This window comes from Cricetulus griseus, chromosome 2, assembly GCF_003668045.3.
Source record: "Cricetulus griseus strain 17A/GY chromosome 2, alternate assembly CriGri-PICRH-1.0, whole genome shotgun sequence".
NCBI lineage: Eukaryota > Metazoa > Chordata > Mammalia > Rodentia > Cricetidae > Cricetulus > Cricetulus griseus.
This window is the reverse complement of record NC_048595.1, coordinates 353,121,844-353,148,534: the sequence shown is the minus strand read 5'-3', so window position 1 is coordinate 353,148,534 and position 26,691 is coordinate 353,121,844. Positions and strand designations below refer to the sequence as shown.

Sequence of the window (26,691 nt, the reverse complement as noted above, 5' to 3'; positions counted from 1 at the left end):
AGACTCAATCCATAGCACCAAATGTAGAAATAAAATTAAATTGCATAATTTAATGTTCTCTAATTTTTCTTAAGTACAGGTATAAATACATTAAGCAGAATAAAATATCTACCCATCTTTTTACATAAGTTTCATCTCTTAGTTTGATGCAGCAATCACATTAGTAGTGTGATATAATTTTGATTTCAAAGAAAAGTAGCATAGGAAACATTAATTTTCTTCACCTCCGGTATAATTATTGATAGTGTTTTTCCTTTCCATGCCTATTTTAATTGTCTCCTATGCAATGTAGAAAAAACTGTAACATTAACTGAGTTTGATATGCAATACAGGATGTTATAAAAATGAAATGAGATAAATAATTTGCTTAAGTATCCAATTATTATTATTCTAATTTACAGATGTACTTTCTATTTCTACCATCTTTCCTTTATATATTCCATAACCATACAAGTTGATTTATTAGTGTTTATATAATTTGTTGATTGATGAAAAAATAATCTCCATGTCACAAATGTATGCTTAATTCAAGCATTAAGGTGTGGTAAACATCAACATTCAATTGAAAGAAGCAGCAGGACAAACATCACTCATGAAACTTCGAAGTTTTCAACTTGGGGGTTAAACTATGAGAACAAAGACCCGGGCTCTTTAAAACACAGTGTCTTTTGCCTCTTCACTGTTTAATACCTCCCAACTTTTATGTATATCTCTTGGTGAGATTTGATACTTCTTTCTCTGGATGATATCTGGGAAGCATAATTATTACAAGCTGCACTATGGCTTAACTCAACTTTTTGCTCAGCTCAACAAACATAGCATCGTCTCACAGATGATCAAGTTTACAGCTGTGGGCTTACTCCCAGGTTCTAGTCTTTACCTGTTCCCTTTATGTAACTCACTGAAGTGTCTGTCTGACAAAATTATCAATGTTCAACAATGCCCATTTTTTTCTATTTTTTATTTAAATTAGAAACAAGTTTGTTTCATATGCCAATCCCAGTCCCCTATACCTCCTCTCCTCCACTGTTCCACAATAGTCCCCTTTCCCATTCACTTCCTAATCCCCAGTGAGGGTGGGACCGTCCATAGGGGATCTTCAAAGTCTATCATATAATTTGGAGAAGGGTCTAGAACCACCCCCCCTTCTTGTGTCTAGGATGAGAGAGTATCCCTCTATGTGTAATGGTCTCCCAAAATCCATTCATGTACTCAGGATAAATACTGATCTACTACCAGAGGCCACATGGATTGCCAAGGCCTTCTCACTGACACCCACATTCAGGTGTCTGGATTAGTCCTATGCTGGTTTCCCAGCTATCAGTCTGGGGTCCATGAGCTACACCTTGTTAAGGTCAGCTGTTTCTGAGGTTTCACCAGCCTGGTCTTGAACCCTTTGTTCATCACTTCTCCCTTTCTGCAACTGTATTCCAGCAGTTCAGTTCAGTATATAGCTATGGGTGTCTGCTTCTGCTTCCATCAGCTACTTGATGAAGGCTCTAGGATGGCATAAATGTAGTCATCAATCTCATTATTGGAGAGGGGCATTTAAGGTAGCCTCCCCATTATTGCTTAGATTGTTAGTTGGTGTCATCCATGTAGATCTCTGGACATTTCCCTAATGCCATATTTCTCTTTAAACCTACAATGGCTCCCTCTATTATGATACCTCTTTTGTTGCTCTCCTTTATTCTCTCCCCGACTCAAACTTCCTGCTTCCTCCTGTCCTCCTCTTCCCTCCTCTTCTCCCCATCTATTTCTCCTAGCTCCCGCTCCCCTACCCCCATGGTCCCAATTTGCTCAGGAGATCTTGTCCTCTTCACCCTCTCTGATTCTTTCTCAGCCTGTGTGTCTTCTGTATATAGTAGGGCTACTGAGTTTTTTAATTAATCTTGTATCTTGCCACTTCGAAAGGTGGACACTTTGAAAGCAGTACTAAAAAGAATGTTCATTTTTTGAACTGTAATATTTGCTAGAATCAAAATATATGAGTAGTATTGACAAGAAAAAAACTCAAATAACAGGATAGTTGCAGAATTATATAATTCTAGATTATTGATGCTATTTCCAGTGACTAGAATTTTCAGAGTTAACCCTTACCTGTCTTACTTTGGGTGCTACAGTCTAGCTTCAATCTATAGGATCACCTAACTGCAACTTACTTTCATGTAAAATTCCTGAACGTTTTGTTTATACGTAAGTATCACCTCATGTCATTATATTCTCCTCTTTTAGGTTTAGAACTCCGGCTTTTAGTTAGTCAAACTTTAAATATTCCTGTGTCATGATAGCCCATGGACATTTCTCATTCCACCTAAAAAGCACCTATTGCTTTTCTTACAGAATCATAGTGCTCATTTGATTCATCTGGGTTGTCTCTAAGTAACTGATGCTAACATGGTTTCTAGTTATGATATGTAAGCCAATATATCTTCTTTAGTGGAAATATACAGGAAATTCAGTTTCTATGATGAGCATTCATCAGTGGGAACACTGTCCTTTCCATATTTTACAACCACAATATTTGACTGTTTTCATTAACAATATCCACATCGCAGTTGAATTGTGGCAATTCATGATTTTCATAAATTAGTATTTAACAAATTTGAAAGGAACACTGCAGATTGCTTGCTTAGAATACTCCACTGAAATAAAATAAATGTCCTTTGGAATAGATCATTGCTGCTTTTACTTACTCACTCCCAAGCCATGGTCTCATATTCAGATGGAATGTTGCCATTTTGTCTCGACATTTTCATATATATTGAAAACTGTGAAATATCCAAAGCTTATTCGAAATAAAGCTTAATCATTATTTACTCTCTATTGCTCTCTTTTCTCATCTAAATAAGTTTGTATTGCTACTATGGAATTTTTCTACTAGGTAGTAAATTTATACCTTAAAATTAGCCTCAATTTTCTAACTCCATGGTTGTAATGGAAGCACTTGCATGAAGAATTTATTACTTTAGCTGTCTGCTGAAAACTAATTCTTATAATATTCTGCAATATCACAAATGAACTCTTATAATATCATGTCACCAATAATTCTAATTTTTCATATGATTGCAATAAGCACAACATAGAAGATAAATAAGGCTCACATGAGGAACAGTGAGAGATAATTAGAACAAAAACATCATATTCAACAAGTGGATTAATCACTGTATTTTCACTATGAGGACTTCATTGAGAAGTGGTACTGATAGGAGTTGCTGGAATTAGGTCACTGAAAGCATGCTTTGGGGGGTTATTTCTTGCCACAGCTACTTCCTATGCACTACTTTGAATCCTGTACACAGAGAGGTGAAGATCCTTTTCCATGTTATAATTCTACAGCAAATACCATTCCAAATTCATGAGAGCAAACAAGCATTGAATTCACCTTCTGAACTGTTAGGCAGTATAAATATGGAACCCCTTAGTTATTTCTGTTGAGTATTTGGTCACAGCAATAAACAAATATTATGGCATGTATATTATACACCCCTTTAATCCCAGCACTTGGGAGGGAGAGGCAGGCATATCTCTGTGAGTTCGAGACCAGCCTGGTCTACAAGAGCTAGTTTCAGGACAGCCTCCAAAGCCACAGAGAAACTCTGTCTCAAAAAAAACAAAAACACTTAAATTAACCAATACCACAATATTACAATGAAAGATTTTTAAACTGCATGTACTCATGCGTGGATAAAAAATTCAAGTAATCTTGGGAATAAGACCTTTGTACAAAAACAATTTACTAATTACACAGTGAAGGGAAGAAACTGTTAATTATGTTCCTTGATGCCTCAAGGCAGGGTCAATAAGCTGAATTTTCTGATGGTAAAACATAGATGCAATCAATTTGGATAAATGATTTGGGCTATAATGACCTGGAATAACTTTTGTCTGGTGGTGAGAATGGGTTGGCATGAGTAATAGCGGGATAACCTCAAAAGTAAATGATTTGGACACTGAATCCGCCAATAGGATAGAATGAAATTGTTTGAAAATTAAAAGCTTGGTTTTCTAGTTTTAATCTTCATCAAAATTAATCAAAATTTATATAGGCTTGCATCATGATGCAGTTGAATCATGCCATAAACAATTAGCTTACCTTAGTCTTTTAAGAAGTTAAAAGACATACTTAAAAACCAGAACATATATTTTGGTTTTTATTCCAACTTGACAAGTGGTATAATTTTCAGTGAAACTTGACATTTTTCAGATTTAGTTAGGTTTCTGCCAAGGTTATATCATATAAATGTGTATAAAGAATTTAAATACTTTCAAGTATGTACTAGACCCCAAAGATACCATATTTTAAAACATCGCCATTGTATAATTTTATTGTCTCTATTGATACAATAGTCATTTATTTAGTGAGCTGCTGAACATTATGAGTTTAAAACAGAAACATAATGCACCTTAAATTTCAGATAAGCACCCTGTGGATGTTTGAATAAGAATGTTCTATATAGATCCAGGCATTTGAATAGTTTGTCAACAGTGGTGGCATTGTTGGTAAGTTTTAGGAGGTGTGGCCTTGATGGAGAATTTACATCACTGGAGATAGGTTTTAGTGGCATCTGGCCTCATTCTTTTCCTCTTTCTAATTTCCTCTTTCTAATTCATGTTTACTCTGGAGGATGTGAGACCTCAGATTTCTCTTTCTGCTGCCATGTATTCCTAGCATGATAGAACTCTTATCCCTCTGGACCCATAAACCAAAATAAATTCTTCTTTTTCTATAAGTTGATTTTGATCATGGTGTTTTAACACAGCAACAGAAAAGTAATAATGTAGACTCCAAAAAAATTTAAGTAGCAAATGAATCATGAGTGTTACCTAGGAACCTAAAAATTTTTTGTTCAAAAATATCACTATTCTTACTAAAACCATAATTTGATACCATAAAAATTGCTGGTCCCTCTTTAAATTAAGGTCAGGTTGATATTCAAGAAAATCTGAAAAAAAAACTTGTTTCTTTGTAACCAATACAAATTAGATATTATGAAGTCATTTTATAATGATTGTCAGTTATCAACAATATTAATTAAATTCTTAGTCATTTAATTGGTGTAAGGCCTACTCTAGTGTGTGCATTTGTGTGTGCAAATTTGCTGCATCCCTAGAACATCACCTGCCAACACTATCAGCAATCTTGAGGCTGCCTCTGTCACATACTCTGTATGTAGGCTTAGTTAGGAAATGCACAAGATGCTGGCAAACCCACACAAAATCATACTCCAGGATAAGTTGTGAGCCCATAGTTTACACAGCATTCAAAGAAGATCCAGAAAATTTGTACTGTTCACACAAGCTTTTCCATTATCACTGTATTAGAATCACCCCTGTTCCTCTGATTCACAATCAACACTGAGTAGCTGAGGATCAATCAACCACTCAGCTCCTCCTATCAGATCTGAAATTAATCACACTTGAGCAACAAAAATAGAGAAAATCTGCACTCAAGCAAGCTGCCTAGAATCTCTTATCAACCATGTGAATGCTTTTACATTGGTGGGTTTTATGCTACACACATAATCTTAGCAAACTATCTTCTGATCAACCCTCATTTTCTTAGAATTTTATTTATTTGAGTAAAGGAATATCTCTGTTCTTTAGTATCCATAAACATAGCTAATAGAAACTAAATGCCATTAGTACATTTGCAAGTAGACTTCATGTAAAAACCAACACAGAACAATAATTCTCTCGTGGGTATTAAACACTAAGTATAGCATAGCAGTGACATGTCCAACAGAGCAAACTACCCCAGAGTATAACACATTCAGTTACTGCTGCAGTTACTGTATTACAAGTTGTCTTAATGTCTTACTTTTCCTTGAGTGCCTTTGAGGTCCTTCATCCTAAACTCTACCTTCCTTTTCTCACAATGACCAACAATTATCCACAGTACCTCTCTTTTCACTTTAGCTGTTTAAGTTCAGTGAGTTTATTTCCTGTACCTTTTTAAATGACCTAAGAATAATTAATATATGTTCTAGTGGATTCCGTTCAAACTGTTGTTAAATGGAAGTGGTTAGCTTTATTTATAATTAATGAAACAATCCAGGAATAATAGTTTCTGTCATAGAAACCAAAATACAGTTTTCTCAGTGTAAGCATTAAAAATTCATCCTTACAGAGTCTACTTTTCTAGATTGTAGTCTACAAAGTTTTTCATATACTATTCTCTACTATTACATGTGAGAAAATATTTTTGCCACTTGCTTTAAAACCCTGATGATTTAAATAGGTATTAAAAAGGAAACAGTCATGAGACAAATAAAATGCTATTAAGATGATATGATATATTTTTGAGCACAATATATATGTATCTCTTTTCTATAGTATTTATAATGTAAAATTTAATATGATGATCTTAGATCCATCAAAATATCCAAGAGGCCTCACCAATACCCAAAGGACTATAGGCAAACAAGAAATGCTGAGAGCAGAATTAGTCTTCTCTAGGGATGAGTATACCAACTAGTTATTCAACACCAAATGGTCAGCCCTGAAAACATACATATGAATAGCATCATATAGACTGAGTAGTTGTATTCACGTATTTAAAAATATGTATGTATATGCACATACATATATGCATGTAAAAAGAATTACTGCAGAAAGAGGTAATGATTTGAAAGAGAGCTAAAAGGAGTTTAGGGGAGGTTTTGCAGTTAGGAAAAGTAATGGAGAAATGTGGTAATTATATTGTAATCTCAAACATAAATAAAAATCTAAATGTATAAGAGAGGTATGCATGGTGGTGAGTGTCTTTAATCCTAGCAGCAGCACAGGGAGGCAGAGGCAGGAGGATCTCTGTGACTTCAGAGCCAGCCTAATCTACAAGATGATTTTCAGGACATCCAAGACTATGTAAACAGAGCCCGCTGAAAGAAAGAAAGAAAGAAAGAAAGAAAGAAAGAAAGAAAGAAAGAAAGAAAGAAAGAAAAAATATACTTTATATTATATACCCATGGAAATCACAATTGTGGTTTTCCTGGGAGTAATTACTAAGCTAGAGATAATCTTAATTGTTTACATAAATCCGAGTTGCAATATTGAAGTCGATATTTTTCTAATACTTTTCTATCTTTGTAAAAACACTCATAACTGGAGGGAAGACTCAGTGGTTAAGTTCATTTGTTGCTCTTGTAGAGGACTCTGCGTCAGTTCTTACCATCTAAGTGGTAGCTCACAATCACTCATGACTTCATATTGGGATGAGCCTTCTTCTAGCCATTACAAGTGGCATTCATACAGATGATGAACACACATGCAGGAAAAATACTTAAAACTTCAAATAATATGTAAGTTTAAAATACAAAATAAAGCAAACTACTTTTTCTACTAGGTAGGTGAAATATTAACACAAATCATGGCATTCATTTAATGAAGTCTCTTTATTCAAATGACATGTTAGGTTATATTTGATATGTGTGGATTCTATCAGAAGCAACGTATAGATAAAACTCCTCTTGTGGATCTGATATACTAATAGTAAAACAACAAATTAAATCATGTGCACAGTTCGTGGAAGGAGAAAGAATATAATGAATGTATTCTGTCACAGGTCTTCCCTATTTTCAGCCTCATGAAAATCTCATCAGCATATGAAAAACTATGACTATTTTTCCAATATTTGTTTTCCCCCATTGAATAAGTCACTTATATAAGCAACTTTAGGGAGATGTTTGGTAAACCAGGTCTCTTCTTCTGTTCTAAAATTCTGTTCTTTGTTTGCTGTGCTTACATTTCTACACTTTGCTAAAATGTGTAGTTTATTAGATATGGCAGTCATTATTAATTGATATACTTTTCCTATGTCTATATAACTCACTAAATATCTTTTTTCTAGGAACTTCAAAAAACAAAGTGAACCACCAAAGCTATATATCTGAGGTGGGAAACTGGACCAGCTTATAGTTTGAGTTTAATATTGTTCTCTCTAGGCCTATATACTAACTACTTACTTGCCAGCTCATATGATGGTGAAAGATGAATGTATCATAAACTTTAAAGATTCATCATTGGAGTTATCCACTTGTGAATTCATAGATGGATAGAGTATTAGGAATTAGGGAAGGGCTGAAGAAAAAGGATCATGGGTGCCTGACTTTGATTGGTATGCCTTTTTCAAGGTCCCTTCTGGCTCTTTTTCTGAATCACAGATGCCATGGGAGGAGCAGCTCTGCCTCATTAGAGGATCTTCATCTTAAGTTGCCAAAGCAGTAAAATGTGTGGGAGACCAAGAGTGACTCAGTTTCCATTGGGAGTCTATTCTGACTTATAAGACATTACATTTCAAGCTGGCTTGTTTCAGTCTCCTTGAGAGCCCTGAGACAGTTCTGATAAAGCCCATGGGAAATAGCATATTTTCTAACTAATAAGCTTCTGATGCCAGCCAAAAGTCACATTGTAGTGATATCTTTTTTGTACAAATAAAGCTTGTCTGAGGGTCAGAGAAGGAGCAATCTGCAGCCACATCTTACCTCCTTATCATCTCATCAGACAAGAGAGTGAGTTCCTGTTTAACCCTGCTTATATCCTATTTCTGCCCAGCTACCTCAGTTCCTGTCTTTGTGTACAGCACTCCAGAAATCTATGGTTAGATAAATGTGATGATATCTTGTTTATACAAATAATACCTGTCTGAGGGTCAGATAATGGAGCTTGCCATGGCCACACATTACCTCCTTAATGTCTCAGCAGACAAGAGAGTGTCTTCCTATTTCTACCTACTTATATCCTGTTTCTATGCAGCTATCTCACTTCCTGTCCATCGAACAGACCTCCAGATATCTATGGTTAGCTAGTGGCAAGCCCCAAGTAAAAGTAGGAAGAAATGAGCACTGCTGGGCTGGTGATGGAGAGGAGTGTAAAGGCCACTTGTGTTTTATATGCTGAACATTAAACCAAAGTGAAACTTTCTATTGGAACTAGATTGGGTCTGGATAAAGAGATTCCATTTAGAGTTATTGACCTAATAAGTAAGGATGATTATGATGACAAATAATGATGATAATGATGATCATAAAGCTTAATTATTACCAAATGCTTCAAAAAGACAGGAAAATAAAACACATAAAGAGAAAACTGACCAACAAGAAATTATTTTCCATTTAATACTTTTAAGAAGATTTTTTACTATTATTCATAAATAAGCATATTTTTACATAAAAAAACATGACTCAGGGCCCATGTTTTATCAACAGATATAATTCAACTTAATTGTTTATACCAAGGAAATGCATCTAAGTTTTCATGTCATTCAAGAATAAGTTTGTCTTTTGACAACTCCTCACAGGGATCAATTAGCTCCATCTGTGTCTGATGTTTTTACTAGATGTGGTGGGGGAATATTCCATCTACACTGTGTAAAGATGTGTCACTGTGATTGGTTTAATACAGGAAGAGGTGAGGTGGGAACTCTTTGGACAGATAAGTCTCAATGAAGAAGAAAGTCAGAGTTGCCTGACAGATGCAGAAGAAGCAGGATGTGTAGAAAAAGAAATAAAACCCATGAGCCACCTGGCAGCCTCTAAACTAATACAAACAGGATACTTTAAGTTTTAAGAGCTAGGTAGAAACAAGCCTAAGCTAAGGCTGACCTTTCATAATTAATAATAAGTCTCGGAATCATGATTTGGGGGCTGGTGGCATAAAAAAGTCTGCTTCAGGATGTGAAGAGGGAAGGATTGTGATTGATTGAGTGTAACATTTCAAAATTCATATACTTATGTACTGGAGCGATGGCTCAGCTCATAAGTGTGCTTGTTTCACAAGCCAGAGAACCTGAGCTGAGATCCCATCATCCATTTGGCATAAATAAACAAAGGGCAAAATAAAAGCAACAGCAAAAAATTAAAACAGGTATGGCAATACATATCCACAACCCCAACTCTTTACAAGTTGAAGACAGTATGACCAATCAGACATGCTGCCACTGAGAAATTGCATCTCAGAAACTAAGGCAGACAGTAATGGGGAGATTCCTTGGCATCTTTCTCTTGACTCTGCATGTTCACATACACTCATGCATACACACATACATGTGCATGTGTGTGTGCTTATACATACCACACACACACACACACACACACACACACACACACACACACACACACACACACTTCACATCTGTACACACACACATTTATAGGTCAAAATATTTTACTGAATGTAAAGGTATGGAATTAGGAGATGAAGCCTGGGGGGAAGAAATAATGAATCTGGGTGACATCTTTAAAACAGAGATTACTATCCTTCTTTAATATTTATTTATTGAATGCCTATGTGTGCATGCCCATTCTCATTTTGTCTGCCTTGTATGAACAGAGTCTGAGGATGCCACAGAATGTATTGGAGTCTGTGGAAATAGAGTTTCAGGTTCTTGAGAGCCACCAGTTTGGGAAAAGAACACAGGTACTCTGGAAGAGATGCCTCTGCTCTAAACTGCTGAGTCATTTCTCCAGCCTGCTAGCTGATGTTTTTAAAGGACTTCAGGGAAGCTGCTCCTTACACTGTTCTATGAATACAAGAAGATCACCTGGCAGATGGGGATGGGGACATTACCAAGATGTAGCATCTACTATCACTTTGCTTGTGAAATTGAAATTTTCCTGACTGTGGCATGGAAATGTTCCTTGCTCCAAATGTTATAGGGCTCTGTCATAGAGAACTGAAATGGTAAGAATGCAAACTGTTACTAAGTGACAGGTGCCTTTGTAACAAATCCCTAGCCGAAAGATATCCAGGGTCTTGAAGGAGTTTTTAATTTCTATAATATATAGACATTTAGAGTGATTCTGAGAAGTGGTCAGATGGAAGAGAAAAAAAATGGTTCACTTTAGAACAAGGTTCTATCTTTATTGAGATTATCCAGTGACCTTGAATACTGTCTTGGTAGAACACAAACGATAAAGCAAATCTGATAACTCATTAGAGATAAATAAGAAACAAATTATTGAAGAAGCCATGAATATGAAGGAGATGAGCTAACCATACACGGGAGTGTTGGAAAGACAAAGAGAAAGGACAAATGTAACTAACATGTATTTTCAACAAAATGTTCCAGAAATAATAATTTCTGTTAGAGAAAAGCTTTAGAATACTATTCCATGGGTGACATTAAAAAAGGGAGAAAAGAAGGAAAGGAGGAAGGGGGAGGCAGGCAGACACACATATTATTTGACATGTTAGCGGTCCCAATACAAGTGAAGAGAATTTTGAAGAGTGCTTTTCAGGTCACAATGTTCTTCTACAAAAAGCTTCAATTTTGAAGATACAAAAATTGGTGTTTATCTGAGATTTAATAAGAACAACATTATTATGAATTAGAGTGGAATCTATGTTTATACAAACATATAAAAGGAGACAAATTAATTTAGGATGGGATAGTTAAGCAAAGTGATATCAGAATATAAAATGTTAAATACTTCAACCTTTGAATATTTCAAAGAAAGAACTATTACAAAATGAATTTCAGAAGAATCTATGAGAGATATTCTTTTGATCACATACAAAATAAGTTTGTTTGGGAATGAACAAAGGGTTTTATTCATCATGTCTATCAGAAAGCAATGATGAGGAATAATCACTCCCTGCTGTGATTAATGAAAACAAAGAAATGTGAAAAATTCAGGAAGACTTCCAGACTACTTAAACAGGAGGAGATCACTGAATTATTTACTCAAATGCATATGCTTTTCTTGAAGAAGGAACGCAAACATAATTCAACTTCATGATATGCAGGAGGCATGTCTACTTGTGAAATGGTTCCAGTGTGTGGACAAAGCCAAGAAAAACACAGAGCTGGGAAGTTCAATTCTATTCTACAGTTGTCACCTATGTACATAGGTGGTGTTGACACAGAAAGCCACACAGTAGACACTAGTTTTGCAGTGGTATGAGTTATGTATCATTCCAATTGATCTAGAAGATTCCAGACTCAGCAGATCTGTAAAATGAAGAAGCCCTGCTTTGGAGGATTGTCATTCCTAAGAAATCTTCAAACCGTGTGAACTTTCTCCTGCTAGCATTTGGAATTATACAGTAAACACTGATAAGTCCTTCTCTTTTCATATATGGAATTGAATATCTGGTCCATCCATAACAGGACACATATTGTCAAATTCCATAACTTCCTTAGTTTCAAAGACAAAAAGTTAGAGACGAACTTGCTAGATTGGATCTAATCAGGACCCACTCCTATGTCCTGTTTAGCAGGCATTTATAAGAGACATTGTATGTCTGACTCTTGAGTTGGAAACGGAATCATTTAAGAGTTTGGGTGATGTTTATTTGGAATGACTATGTTTGGTGTGTGAAAAGGTAAATAAGGTTGTTGATCCAGATTACAATGTTAAGGGTAGGAAATTTGTGTCGCCTTCCCTAAGTGATTCATGTCTTGAAATTCTCCCACCACTAATCTTGTGAATAATTTTAAGTTGTTTTGCTTAGTCCCTTTTATAAAAAAAAGTGATTCATCAGTTTCATTTTGTATTGTATTGTAGGGACTTGTGCTAATTGTTTATAATGAATTTTTATGGCAATACCTCCATCATTACACTCATAAGAATTCATTAAATTTTGTGGCATATGATCTACTACTCCTTGGTGGCACTTTCAATAATTGAGTTTGTTTTCTCCTATTGATTTAGTTAAGTTTTGTTTGTCTAATGCATGTTAAAAATTGGTATTCTTACCTGACAGCACTATTGCCCACATCTAGGTCTTGGGCTGTGACAGCCCCGATGATTGTCCCCACAGGAGTGTCTTCATACACCTCCATGGTGTAAAGTGGCTTACTGAACACTGGTGGCTCATCCACATCCAGCACGCTGATTTTTACTGTAGCAGTGTCTTTAAAGGGGCCAGCAGAGTGAAATCGGTGGTCAAGGTGGAGGTTAGAGGCCTCTACTTTGAAGGTATATGCCTTCTTCGTTTCAAAATCCAAAGGCTGTTATAAGGACAAAATGAGGAATTGAATTTATATAGATCTGGGCAGAACTGATGAACACTGTTCCTAAGCAATCTCCCAGCTGCTACTCCCAAATAATTACACATTTCATCCTTTCTTATTGATAAACACGGGCAGAAGAAGCACAGGCAAATATTTCAGAATATTAAAGATCAAAGGGACCTGTATGTAGACTATAATGTTAATTACCTAAATAACACAGAATTGACAAAGTCTTCATGTGCACATCAAGAGGACAGGACAACTCAAGTTTCTCCTAAGCAATGTGAAAATAGTAAAGTAAATGCTATTTTGCTTCAATCCAATACTGACATCTACTGGACAAAAGTAAAGATTGGAAAAATAGAGGAACAAAGAAATTGGATTGCCTGATTATGTAGATTCCAAGTGCACATAGAATGCCAGATATTAGCTTTTCTTATTTTTCCTCTGGTATAGTTTTCTGTTAAATGCCTGGAATGCGCAGGTATTTTATTAGCAACAAACTATGAAAATTTAAAGTAAATACAATGGTAACTATAGTTGGTTGCAGTCACAGAATTATATATAAAATCAGTGTGTGCTGGAATGCATAGTCAGAACATATCACCAAGAACTATAACCTCAAACATATTGTTAAGTTGTGGATGACCTTGAACATGACAAAGGAAGTAATTTGTGCACATTCAGGTACTCAGTTTACATTGTTCCCAATTCCACATATCAGTTCTTTCATATCTATATCTCTATAAACATTGAAGTCTAGTACTACTGTGTCACTGGGACACTTTTTGAGAAGAGTGACAGTGGACACAGAATTCCATTATGTGACTTAGGTTGACCCTGAACTGATAACCCTCCTGCCTTGGCTTCCCTACTGCTGTGATCACAAGTAGGATTTATCACACTCATCTTCATGTTTAAGCCAGGTTTGTGACACACAGTAACAAACCAAGAGCTTGGAAGCCTGAAGCAAGTTGATCTACTGTTCAAAAGCAGTATCAGCTGCACAGTATAGTCCTGCCAAGCCAAAGGGGCAACAATTTCCCTAGTAAAAGTGACAAATATTACTCATATTCAGGAGAAAGGAAACTGCTACAATTATGAGACTGTTTAGCTTGGAAAAATTCGTACAAGAAAAGATAGACAATTTAAATTCTTAATGATGTAATTATAATTTTTAGAGAGGAAGTTTCACAACTTCCTTTTTATAGGATGTGTGGCTAGTGGTATATTATGTCACAAACACTGATTTTAATTTGTATGTTTTTCCAGAAAGCAAGTTGCATCTCCATCACTCATGCTTGCTTCATTACTGCTTTCAGATTCAGCTGTTGTCCTAGGATGTAGGTATGTGTGTCACAACTCTTCACCCCCCCCACCCGCTTTCTCTTACATACTCAAATGTCTATATTTGTACAATCAGGAAAACTTCTTCCAGATAAGCCTTAATTTATTTTTATCTGAATACGCATTGTACCTATCTGAAAGAACTCGGCTCCCTACTGCTATGTAAAATCCAAGACAAAGAGAGGAGAGTGGACTTCTAAATTCCTTTCCCTTTTCTAATATTCATTACTTTAAAAGACAGGCTAGTCTATTTCTTTTCAGAACTCCTCCCGTAACAAAGCAGGCAAAACTTCCGTGGTTGAGGATAGATAGATAGATAGATAGATAGATAGATAGATAGATAGATAGATAGATAGACAGATAGATAGATCGATAGAGAGATAGGAAACAATCTGCTTATACCTATAGATTTGCATTACCACTAAATACCTACATCCTGCCATGATCAGAGCCCTGAAGAGAAAACTTGAAGAGAAACAACACAGTAACACCCTAGCCAGAGTTCATCCTTCAAGGACCTGATCCTTAAAAACCACTCCTTACAAAAGGCTTCAAATCAGTAAGAACAGAGCGAATCAGCTGTCATCCCATGCTTGCATTTACCCTCTTACTCTTCGTACCACAATCTTTATTTGGGGGGAATGGACTTAATTTGCTAGTGATAACAATAAAGTTCTAGCATTTCAAAGAAATATAGATTAACAAAGATTTGTTTAGACACTTAGAAAATGAACTATATGTGATGAAATTTTGTTGTGAAGTTGAGTGGACTTAATTCTTGCACAATAAATAAAAAATAAAAACAAAACCTTCCAACACTACTCACAGTGCATTAAATCTTAAGAATGTTTATAAAAGGCTAAGGAAATTATGATGAAAGCAAATTTTGGATGAGGACATACATCCTCCTTGACTAGAAATAAGTCACTTAGAGCCAGATTTTGGGGGGTGGGGGTGGGAAATCACATCTTAGGAAGCTATGCAATAAGAGATCACCATCTTAGTGAAATGGAATATTGCAGACGGAGTTCTTTTTCTGCTTGGTCCTGCAGCCTTTCAGTTCCAAACAAACACAGTGATGCTTATATTAACAATAAACTGTTTGTCTTGGTGGCTCAGGCTTCTCATTGGCTAGCTGTCTCTTATTTATTAACTGATTCTTTTTAATCTAAGTATTTCCACATGGCCTTATCTTACTGGAGAATGTCTGGACCTGTTACTCCATTTCTGGTAGCCTCACCTATGCTTCCTGCCTTTCTTCTGGACAATCAGTGTTTTATTCATCAAACAATATGAGAAAATATATACAGAAGAACATCCCACACCAGGATATCTATGTTTAATACCTCCCTAAATAAAAAAGAAGGATAAATCTGGGTGGTGGTAGCACATGACTTTAATCCCAGCAATCAGGAGCCAAAGGTAGGTGGATCTGTAACTTTGGAGCCATCCTGGTCTACAGCCAGGGCCACAAAGAGAAACTAAAAAGATAGATAGATAGATAGATAGATAGATAGATAGATAGATAGATAGATAATTTGGCAAGCTATATTATTATAGTGAATTTCTCCTTCTACATTGTTGTTATTCCAATTCTATGGAGAGTATTATGTGCAGATATTTTTCTCACTTCAGTGAATGTGAAAATTGTTAACGTGTTCAGGTGAGTCACTCTCCTGGGGTTTCTAGAGTTCCAATTTCTACATAATATTATGTAGAAATTAATGGATTTCATTACTGACTTTTTGGTGAATTTGAAAATCAATATTCCCAGCAAAAAGAACTCATAGCTGCCTCCATTATGTTATTATGGTCTTGGTCATCATCAACAACATTATTATTACTTTATCTCCAAGGACAACCTACATTTGTGTGAATTTAATAGCATGTCAACCAACAAGGTATTGAGCTTTAAAGAAAAACAAATTATACAAATATAAGTAAGGTCCTTAATCATTTGACATCTGAGTGAAAAAATGACCTAATTTGGTGAGGTTTTTAAAGAAACTGAAGACGATAGTATGGGGTTATCTTGTAAGAGGATATTTATGAAAACACAGGGATTCATATAGCCAGTGACAAAGGTATAGAAAACAAATATGATTACAGACAAAATAATTATTTACCCCAAAATAAATCTCAACAACTAAACCACAAAAAAATAAAATCTTCTGACATAGTAAACATGGCACCAATGCCCACCATAATTCCATTTGAGTGGTGCTGAATAAGGGATACAGTCACAAAAATTCTGAACAACAATAACTGGTGTTTGCCCACCTTCACATACTCTTTTCCTCTTGCTTCAGATTTTATGATGAACATGCATCATTTTCATCAACACAATAAAGCAATCACTCTCACAAAAATACCTCCCGCTTTAAAATGACTCTGCTTTGCAGAATCGAGCAAGTCTCAATAGTCATTAGAGTGTCCCAAATTTCAAGAAACACAGGAAAGTTGTCATTATCTGAAATATAACAGATCATTTGTGGAAAAAGAATTGGAAACAGATTTATAAGGGTCTAAAGCAGGACAGAAAGACATTGGGAACATAATTTTGTAGAGTAAGCTTACTACTCTGCCTGGACAATAAAGATAAGGCTTTCAGACAGTGGTTAGCTTTTAAAAGAATCACAGTTTCAAAGACTTAGTTTCATGATTAGTAATCTCATTTTCTGTCTGGAAAGAGGTGTAAGAGACTGTGCATGTTTCATAATCAGTGTGGAAGGACTCAAATCAATGTTTCAATAGAATGTGATCAAGGACTTGGTAAAACAAAGATGTTACTGTATCAGGAAAGAATGTCCCTGCAAGAAAAAAAAGACTGAAACTTGAATATTTGAAGTATGATTCTTCCTTTGAACAAAATTTACATGTTTTTCAGCATAATACATATGTGCTTATGATAGATAAAAAGTACAGAAAAATATACGTATATATATATGCATATATGTAAAATATACACAAAAATTTCAGGCAAAATATTTTCTTTCCATTTTTATTTAAGTTAGAAACAAGGTAATTTTACATGTCAATCCCAGTTCCCTCTGCCTCCCCTCCTCCCCTATTCCCCGCAACTAATACCTTACCTATCCTATACCCTTTGTGCTCCCCAGTGAGATTGAGGGCTTCCATAAGGGGTCTTCAGAGTCTGTCATGTCCTTTGAGATAGGGCATAGGCCCACCTCCTTATGTCTAGGCTCAGTGAGTATCCCTCCATGTGGAATGGGCTCCCAAAGACAATTCCTGTGCTAGGGATAAATACTATTCTACTCCAAAGGCCCTGTATATTTCCGAGGTCTCCTCACTGACACCCAGTTTCATGGCGTCTGGATCAGTCCCATGCTGGTTTCCCAGCTATTGGTCTGAGAAGCAAGAGTTCCACTTTGTTAAGGTCAGCTGATTCTGTGGGTTTCACCAGCCTGGTCTTGACCCCTATGCTCATCACTCCTCCTCTGCACCTGGATTCCAGTTCACTGTCTGTCTGTGGGTGCCTTCTTCCACTTCCACCAGCTGCTGGGTGAAGGCTATAGGATGGCATATAAGTCAGTCATCAATCACATTATCAGTGGAGGGCATTTAAGGTAGCCTCTACTCTGTTGCATAGATTGTTAGGGGATGTCATCATTGTAGATCTACACACATTTCTCTAGCACCTGATTTCTCTTATAATGGCTCTCTGTATTGTGGTATCTCTTATATTTCCCTCTTCTATTCTTCCAAGAACTCAAACTTTTTACTCCGTCATGTCCTCCTCACCCCACCTCTTCTACCCTTCTCATTCTCCTAGCTCCCTCTCCCCTCCCCTCATGCTCCCAATTTGCTCAAGAGATATTGTCCCTTTCCCCTTCTCTGGGGGACCATGTATATCTCTCTTAGAGTCCTCCTTGTTTCCTAGCTTCTCTGGAGATGTGGATTGTAGACTGGTAATTCTTTGCTCTATGACTGAAATCCATATATGAATGAGTACAAACACTGTTTGTCTTTTTGTTACTGGGTTACTTTGCTCAAAATAGTTTCTTCTAGTTCCATTCATTTGCCTGTAAATTTCAAGATTCCATTGTTTTGTTTTGTTTTTTCTGCTGAGTAGTACTCCATTGTGTAAATGTACCACATTTTCTCTATCCATTCTTCAGTTGAGGGACATCTAGGTTGTTTCCACGTTCTGGCTATTGCAAATATTGATGCTATGAGCATAGTTGAACAGATGTTATTATAGGAATATGCTTCTTTTGGATGGAATTCTAAGAGTGGAATTGCTGGATATTGTAGTAGACTGATTCCCATTTTCCGGAGCAATTGTCATACTGATTTCCAATGTGGCACTCCCACCTGCAGTGGAGGACTGTTGCCTTACTCCACATCTTCTACAGCAAAAACTGTTATTGGTGTTTTTGATTTTAGCCATTCTGACAGGAGTAAGATGGTATCTTAGAGTTGTTTTGATTTTCATTTCCCTGATGGCTAAGGATGTTCAACACTTTCTTTTGTGTCTTTCAGCCACTTTAGATTCCTCTATTGAGAATTGTCTATTTAGTTCTGTACCCCACTTTTATTTTGGTTTATTTGGTGTTTTGGAGACTACCTTCCTGAGTTCTTTGTAAATATTGGAGATTAGCCCTCTGTCTGATGTGGGGATGGTGAATATCTTTTCCCAATCTGGGGGCTAATGTTTTGTCTTGCTAACTGTGTACTTTGCCTTATAGAAGCTTCTCAGCTTCAGGGGGTCCTATTTATTAATTTTTTTATCTCAGTGTCTGTGCTACTGGTGTATTGTTCAAGAAGCTGTCTCCTGTACCAATTTGTTCAAGGTTACTTCCCACTTTCTCTTCTAAAAGGTTTAGTGTGGCTGGATTTGTGTTGAGGTTTTTGATCCATTTGGACTTAAATTTTGTGCAGGGAGATAGACATGGATCTTTCTGCAGTCTCCTACATGCCAGCATCCAATTATGCCAGCACTATTTGTTGAAGATACTTTCTTTATTCCATTGTATAACATTAGTTTCATCATCAAAAATCAGGTGTTTGTAGGTGTGTGGGTTAATATCCGTGTTTTCAACTCAATTTCATTCCAAGCTGTTTCAGGACTATAGCTCTCTAATAGACCTTGAAGTCAGGTGATGACCCCAGAAGTTCCTATATTGTACAGGGTTGTTTTGGCTATCCTGGGTCTTTTGTTTTTCCAAATAAAGTTGAGAATTATTTTTTCAATGTCTGTGAAGAATTGTACTGGGATTTTGATGGGAATTCCATTGAATCTGTAGATTGCTTTTGTAAGATTGCCATTTTTACTATGTTGATCGTACATATGCAAGAACATGGGTGATCCTTTTTCTGGTATCTTCTTTAAGTCCTTTCTTTAAAGACTCAACATTCTTAGAATGCAGGTGTTTCACTTTTTTGAATGGCATTATCCCAAAGTATTTTATTTTGTTTGCGGCAATTGTAAAAAGTGTTGTTTCTCTGATTTAATGGGAATCAAAAAGTTTAATTGCATGTACCATGTGCTTAATAGGAGACTAGAGTGAAATGTTTGCATTTTGGGAAGAAAGGAACAGGTTTTGGAAATGATAAGTGAAAACATACTTCCTGCAGGGCTTTCTTGCAGAAAGAGTGAAGTGCAGAATTGCAATTGATCTGGTATACTGAAATGTTACTTATCTGTGTCAGTTGAGTATGCTAAAAATAGGCTGTCCAGCCTTCTCTGCACCTCACTGGGGTTGATGCCATAAAAGACACAAATAGGATGTACAGAGGGAGCACCACACACTTTCTTTTGAAGTATAGGATAGAAAAGAAAAGTAAGTGGGAAAGCTTGGAGAAAATCCAATGCAAAAGTAGAAATGAGGAACAAGGTGGGCTTGGGGAAAAACTGAGGCTGTATAGTGGATTTCTAACCCTGACTAATAAGAAACACTGGGCAAGCTTAATGTCTTTCTGGCAAAGACGGGTCAAGGTTATGGAAGGAAACAGAAGAGATTTTCTAGATTCATAGTTTATGTAGTGTGAAAGAGAAAATACCGGAAGGAATATTTATTTTGTGTTTGTGTTTCAACTGAATTGCATGTGTAGCTTCATAGTTGTGTATACATCTGTGTGAAGATGTATATGCACGTATTTATAAATGAATATGAATGACAGAGGTCCATGGGAGATGTCTTCCTTTATTTTTTTGAGTCAGGTTCTATCCCTAAAACTAGAACTCACCAATTTAACTAGATTTTTACTGGTCACTGAACACAAAGGATGCTCCTGTAACCACCTCTATAGCCTTAGCATTATAGTTTCATTTCCAAGCCAGATCTAGATCTGAACCCAGGTCCTCATGCTTAAGTGAACCATCCTTTATGTACTTGTCATAGTCACATCCCCAACTCCAAACATAAAAAGCTCTATAGAGAGCATAAATGGAATTTATCTTTTGAACTTTAAATCAAAACTATTTGCTTTTTTAATCTAAGAGAGCACATCAGTCTACTTTGAGTGTTTTATATTTTTGGATAATTCGGAGTTAAGATAGTCTAGGAGTCTAGAAAATTGAATTAAGGCAAAAGCACATATGAACAGGCAGACACACAAACACACACACACACACACACACACACACACACACACACACACACACACATGAAATGTGCTTTGCCTACATACATGGTTGATTGCCATATGCATGCTGTGTCTGTGAGGGCTAGAGCAGTGCATTGTATCCCCTGGTATTAGAGTTGTTGACAGTTGTGAGCCTCCATGTGAGTGCTAAGTCCTTTGGAAGAGCCCGGAGCATATATGGATCTACCCTGTGCCAATTAAAGTGTTTCTTTAAGGTAAAAGAAATTACTTTAAAAAATAAATGTAATATTCATAGACACAAGGACTATGGAGAATTGTTTATTTAAAATTAGACATAGCAGAGTGGATTAAAACAAACCAAAAACAGTTATTAGAGAAGTGGCAGATGTATATACAAATTTTGTTATATTCCTGAGTTTTTTCCCAAATCGACCACATGGTGGTACTATACTACCAATTTACTTGACATAGAATCTAAGTCTTCAATATTGCTAAATAGAAGATGAATTAGCAGTTACTGATTAATGGGCACATAGATAATAAAACGGGCCCCAAACAACCCATTAACACCTGCTTATTGTTCCTAGAAACAGCAAATCATAAATTTGATCTCGTATGGTGAAAATCATTCTGCTTTGCAATTTTCAATGAAATAATTAGCCGCCTAACATAAGTTTTTTTTTCTATTTTGTAGAGCCATTTGTTTTATACTAACAAATAATATTTTTTAATTCTCCACTTAACAAATATTCACTTCTTTATTTGTAGAAGCTATTTTCTTGAAACAGCACAAAATTATTGATGCGATTATATATGATATTAAAGCAAACTTTTTATACTCTAAATGATGACTCTACTATTATAATACACAAACAAGACAAAAATCGCCAAAGTATTTCCATGAATAAATTTGTAGTTTGTATGTTCAAAATATTTAACTCAGTTAAGTTTCTATTTGTATGGATGTTAAATAAATACATACCTTATTTCCATATATCCATTAGTAATATATAAAATTTAATTTATGCAGCTTTAAACTATCATCTACTCTTACTGTAAATGTGGTGCATCTCTCAATTTTTTAGACAAGAATAAATTTTTATGACATTTTTTCTTGTTTTATCATCATTCCTATTGCTATATTCCTCAACAATGTATGAGACAGTTTTGGTATTTTATTCTCAGCTCAGTACAATATGAGATGAGGCAAGTCAGTGTCCTTATTTTGTTTTATTTTTACCAGTGTTTTGTGCCTTGAAGATATTTGTAAAGTTTCATAGTGTTACTCTGAATTTAAAGCGACAGAGATATGACATTCTTAGTCCTCATAAAATAAATCAAAGTTGAGTTTTAAAAGTAAAATAAATAAAAATGCCTGTCTTCATTCTCCTCGTCTCATATAAATCCAAGCATCATATTCATCTACTTACTTCCCTGCTCCTGGGAGAAGAAGGAAATGAAAATAGTAAATGAAAATAGGAAGCAAGGGCGAAATAGAAGATAAAACAATAATGAAAATGTGCACCACACAGAATAGAACATTCTAAAGCTTAAAGGTGTGTGAGGGGCTGTTAAAAGGAAAGTAAGTGTGAAAATCAAAACCTCATGCTTTATTCCTTAATTGCGTCTTAAAATCTTTCAGTCCAAATTTTAAAAAGTTCTTCTTTTGAAAGCACTACATATTAATTTCTCAACTAGAGTTTTGACCTTCTAAATGGATTCCGTGTATGTAAAATGTGATACTTCTATGAATTTCACTTTTCACTGAAACTCTTACATTGGGTTTCCATGCTGAGATTCTAATGGGAACACATTCTATCCAATTTTAGGGCATAATGTAATCTGAAGTCTATATAGACTGTTTTGCTCAGTAGTTTCATTCAAGCACTCTTAACCATGATATCAAAGTTGTTTCCTGCTAATATATTGATTAAATATTTGAAAATGTAAAGAATAGGTTTGCCGGAGAGATAGTGTTTTTAAAGAATGGATGGTTTTGTTGTTGTTGGGGCTTATGTTTGTTTGTTTTTAAACAACTATGTAATACTCCGTTGTAAAAGCACCAGATTTTCTTTATCTATACTTTGTTTAAGGGGCACTGGGAAAAAAAAAGACATCATGAAATTTGCAGGGAAATGGAGGTACTATTAAAAAATTATCCTGAGTGAGGTAACCCAAACCCCAAATGACAAACATGATATATACTCATTTAAAAGTGGATATTAGCCATTATGTAAAGGATAATTATGCTACAATCCACATTACCAGAAGACTAAGTAACAAGAAGGTCTCAAGGGGAAATGCATGTATCTGCCTTGGAATGGGGAAATAGAATAGATTTTTGTGGGTGGTCTGTAAGAGTGTAGGAATAGGGAGAGGAGGGAATCAGCTGAGCAATCAGAGAGATGGAGAGAAAGCACTAAACGATGACTGGTAATAGTGTGGTGACGATTATGGGACAATGTGAAAACCTAGTACAATGGAAATTCCCTGGAATCAACAAAGTTAATATTATTAATGACTCCTAGTAATGAGAGATATGGAGCCTGAAAATGTCATCTCTATACTCAAACAAGGTTTCCAGGGATGGGACTGGGACATCAACCCAGCAGCCAAACCTTTAACCTACAATTTGTTCTACCTGCAAGATGTAGCTAACCCATGACTGGTCAAACTTGAGAGTCATGCCCCTCCTGACACTGCCTGGATAGCCAGGAACCAGGAGCAGGACAGCCCAGAGACCCATGATAGAAGCCAACACTACTGGTGAAAGAAAGGAAGAAAGAAAGAAAGAAAGAAAGAAAGAAAGAAAGAAAGAAAGAAAGAAAGAGAAAGAAGAAAAGGAAGGAAGGAAGGAAGGAAGGAAGGAAGGAAGGAAGGAAGGAAGGAAGGAAGGAAGGAAAGAAGGAAGGAAGGGAGGAAGGAAGGAAGGAAGAAGTCAATGAAATAATTCCTAATAATATTCTGCTATACTCAGACTATACACCAGCTCAATCCATTTGCGAGGCTTCATCCAACAACTAATGGGAACAGATGCAGAGACCCAGAGGGAAACATTTGATGGAGCTCAGGGAACCCATTGAAATGGGGAGGAAGGATTGTAAGATCCAGAAAGGTTGAGGATACCACAAGACTACAACCAACAGAACCAACTAAGCAGGGCTCACAGGGACTGACAGAGACCGAAGCAACAATCACAGATCCTGTGTGGGTTAGACCTATGTCCTCTGCATACATCATGGTTGTGTAGCTTGCTATTCTTGAGGGGCTTCTAATACAGGGAATGGGGCCTGTGTTTGACTCTTTTGCCTACTATTTGGACCCTTTTCCTCCCACTGGGTTGAATCATCCATTCATCCTTAATATGAAGAGATGTGCTTAGTTTAATGCAGCTTACTATGCTATGTTTGGTTGATATTGCTTGGAGGCTTGCCCTATTCTGTAGGGAAATAAAGGAGCAGTGAATCTGGAGGAGAGAGGAGGTAACAGGGTGAAGGAAAGGATTTGGAGTCAAGCAGAGTGTAAAATATGATCAGAATTCATATATGAGGAAAGAATTACTATTAAATAAATAATAAAAGTAAAATACTGTCCCTCGAGCAAAGAGATCTATATTAAAATTTCCCTTGCCTTTGATCATGGGGAAGTTTCTTAACATAAGAAAAAAACAAGCAAAAAAAATGAATGTTGATAGTTAATTTTGAAGTTTTCATAAGTTTTCCCCCTGTATATGTTTTATTATTATCTTCTTAATAACCAATAGCAGCAGTTTTAATCAAGAAATGTATCTATGAGTGTGTATAATTGAAAAAACTATTTCCACACAATGCAAATTAATGAGAGATTATATAATTTTAACCTTTCTTGCAAAGTCTGTTGCATTTTTTTATTTTAGGTGTAATTTTTATAATTACTCAAATATTTGATATATTTCCCAGATAATCTGAGTACCTTAAAAGTGTAAGACCATCTTCAGTTCTCACTGTACTGTCTGTGAGTGTCCATCCCAATTACACACCAGCTCTGCGAATTATGTCTGTGGTATCTTCATTAGGGTATTTTTCTATCCTTTCTTGTCACTCTCAATTATCATCAAAGCAAGCTGAGTGTCTGATCTCTGGGCCCATGACAGCGATTTAGTCTGAACTCAAATTCAGAGTCTTACCATGTGTGTGGCTTTCATCCTCTTCTTGGGTCTTATCTCCTACCAGCATCCTGAAGCTACTCTCTCTCTCTCTCTCTCTCTCTCTCTCTCTCTCTCTCTCTCTCTCTCTCTCTCTCTCTCTCCCTCTCCCAGTATTTTAAATCCTCAGAAACTTTTGGAGATATTACTGCTGGGGTTTCCTTTGAATATACATTATTCAGATACCGCAGTGTTAATATCGCCTCCTTTAGCTAGAAGTCTTTCTCCACAAATTCTCTAAAACACCCTGCTCTCTACATGCTTATTGACACTTTACAGCAATGTATGTCCTTCTACCTTTTATTACTATCAAGTCTGCCCCTTTCCCCAAACTCCTAGAGGCTGCTTTAGTACAAAGAACATATCTATTTCAGCTTGATCTTCCAAATCTAGGATTCAGTACCTGCTCCATATATGTCTAGTTATGATATAGTAAAATTTATTGCAACAAATTTGATTTTTAGATAATTATTTTAATGTCATCACAGTGAATAATGATCCATTATAGAAAGATACAAGAAACTAGATATCATATGTTCTTAAAGGCACATAGGAATGAAATAGCTCCAAGAAATACTGTGCTATACCTACTGATTGATCAGTATCGCATGCAGCCATCATCAGAGATACTTCTTCTGAAGTAGCTAGTATCTAAAACAGAGACCCACAACCAGAAAATGTACAGAAAGTGAGAGATCTTGCAATACTTGGTTCTAAACAGGAACCAAGTTCATCAAATCTCTCTGGTCAGAGTTTTAAGGAACTATGTGGAAGGGGAGGGAAAACGATTATAAAATATAGAGGGGTGGGTGATACCAAGGAAATGGTGTCTTCCAAGAGAGAAGAGGACTGACACAATTGTGACCTCTCAGGGATTGTGACAGCATACACATGTACTTCTCAGATCCAAACCAGATAGGGTCCCATTACTGAGATGGGGAAGTATATGAGTACACATTCCAACCAAGAACCGAACTCCAATTAACAAATTCTTTCAAAGTAAAATGAGGTTCTCCAACGGAGTGTCACTAGGTATACTAACCACACTTAAGTGTTTCATGCCCAGCAGTATTTGGCCAACAGAATATTATCTCAATAGTATTTTATTTTTGAAGATTTGTCTCATATTCCTTTTTTCATGCACACATTTTAAAACATTTCTTACTTGTCATTTACTTGTATTATATAGTTTTTTGTGTTTTTATGAATTTTTGTGTGTTTCTGGGTCAGTGTATATCCTTCTGTGAGTTGGGTAGTGGATGTCTCTTTGTGGAGGGTATGCTTCTATGTGTGTGTGTGGGGGTGTGGGTATGTGTACACACAAACACGAGTGTGTATATTTTCTGTGTGCTGCTCCTTTCTTGCATTCTTTTCATTTCTTTTTTATCTGTTACTATTTTTCTCTTTGTTATTGTTCTTTGTTTGTCGTTTTTTGCCTATCTGTTTCTTTAGAGAGAAAGAAAGTGTGGAGTTGGAAATGCAGTGAGGTTAGCAGAATCTGGGAAAACATGGAGAGAAAGAGCTGATCAGAATATATTGTACGCAATTTATTTTCAATAAAAGTTGTTTTATAAAATTCCAACAACTCTTTGGTACAATCTACCATAAATTAAAAAAAAATAGCACACTCCCAACT

General features: G+C 36.0%; 1 protein-coding gene across 2 annotated transcripts in view; it reads right to left on the bottom strand.

The window, feature by feature from the left end:
• Cdh12 (cadherin 12) overlaps positions 1-26,691 on the bottom strand; it is a 265,746-nt gene that overhangs the window by 23,555 nt on the left and 215,500 nt on the right. For both annotated transcript variants that reach the window (XM_027400034.2, XM_035439151.1), the window contains one exon: positions 12,699-12,952. In XM_027400034.2, the coding sequence (XP_027255835.2) occupies positions 12,699-12,952 (254 nt within the window). The remainder of the gene's footprint in view (positions 1-12,698; positions 12,953-26,691) is intronic.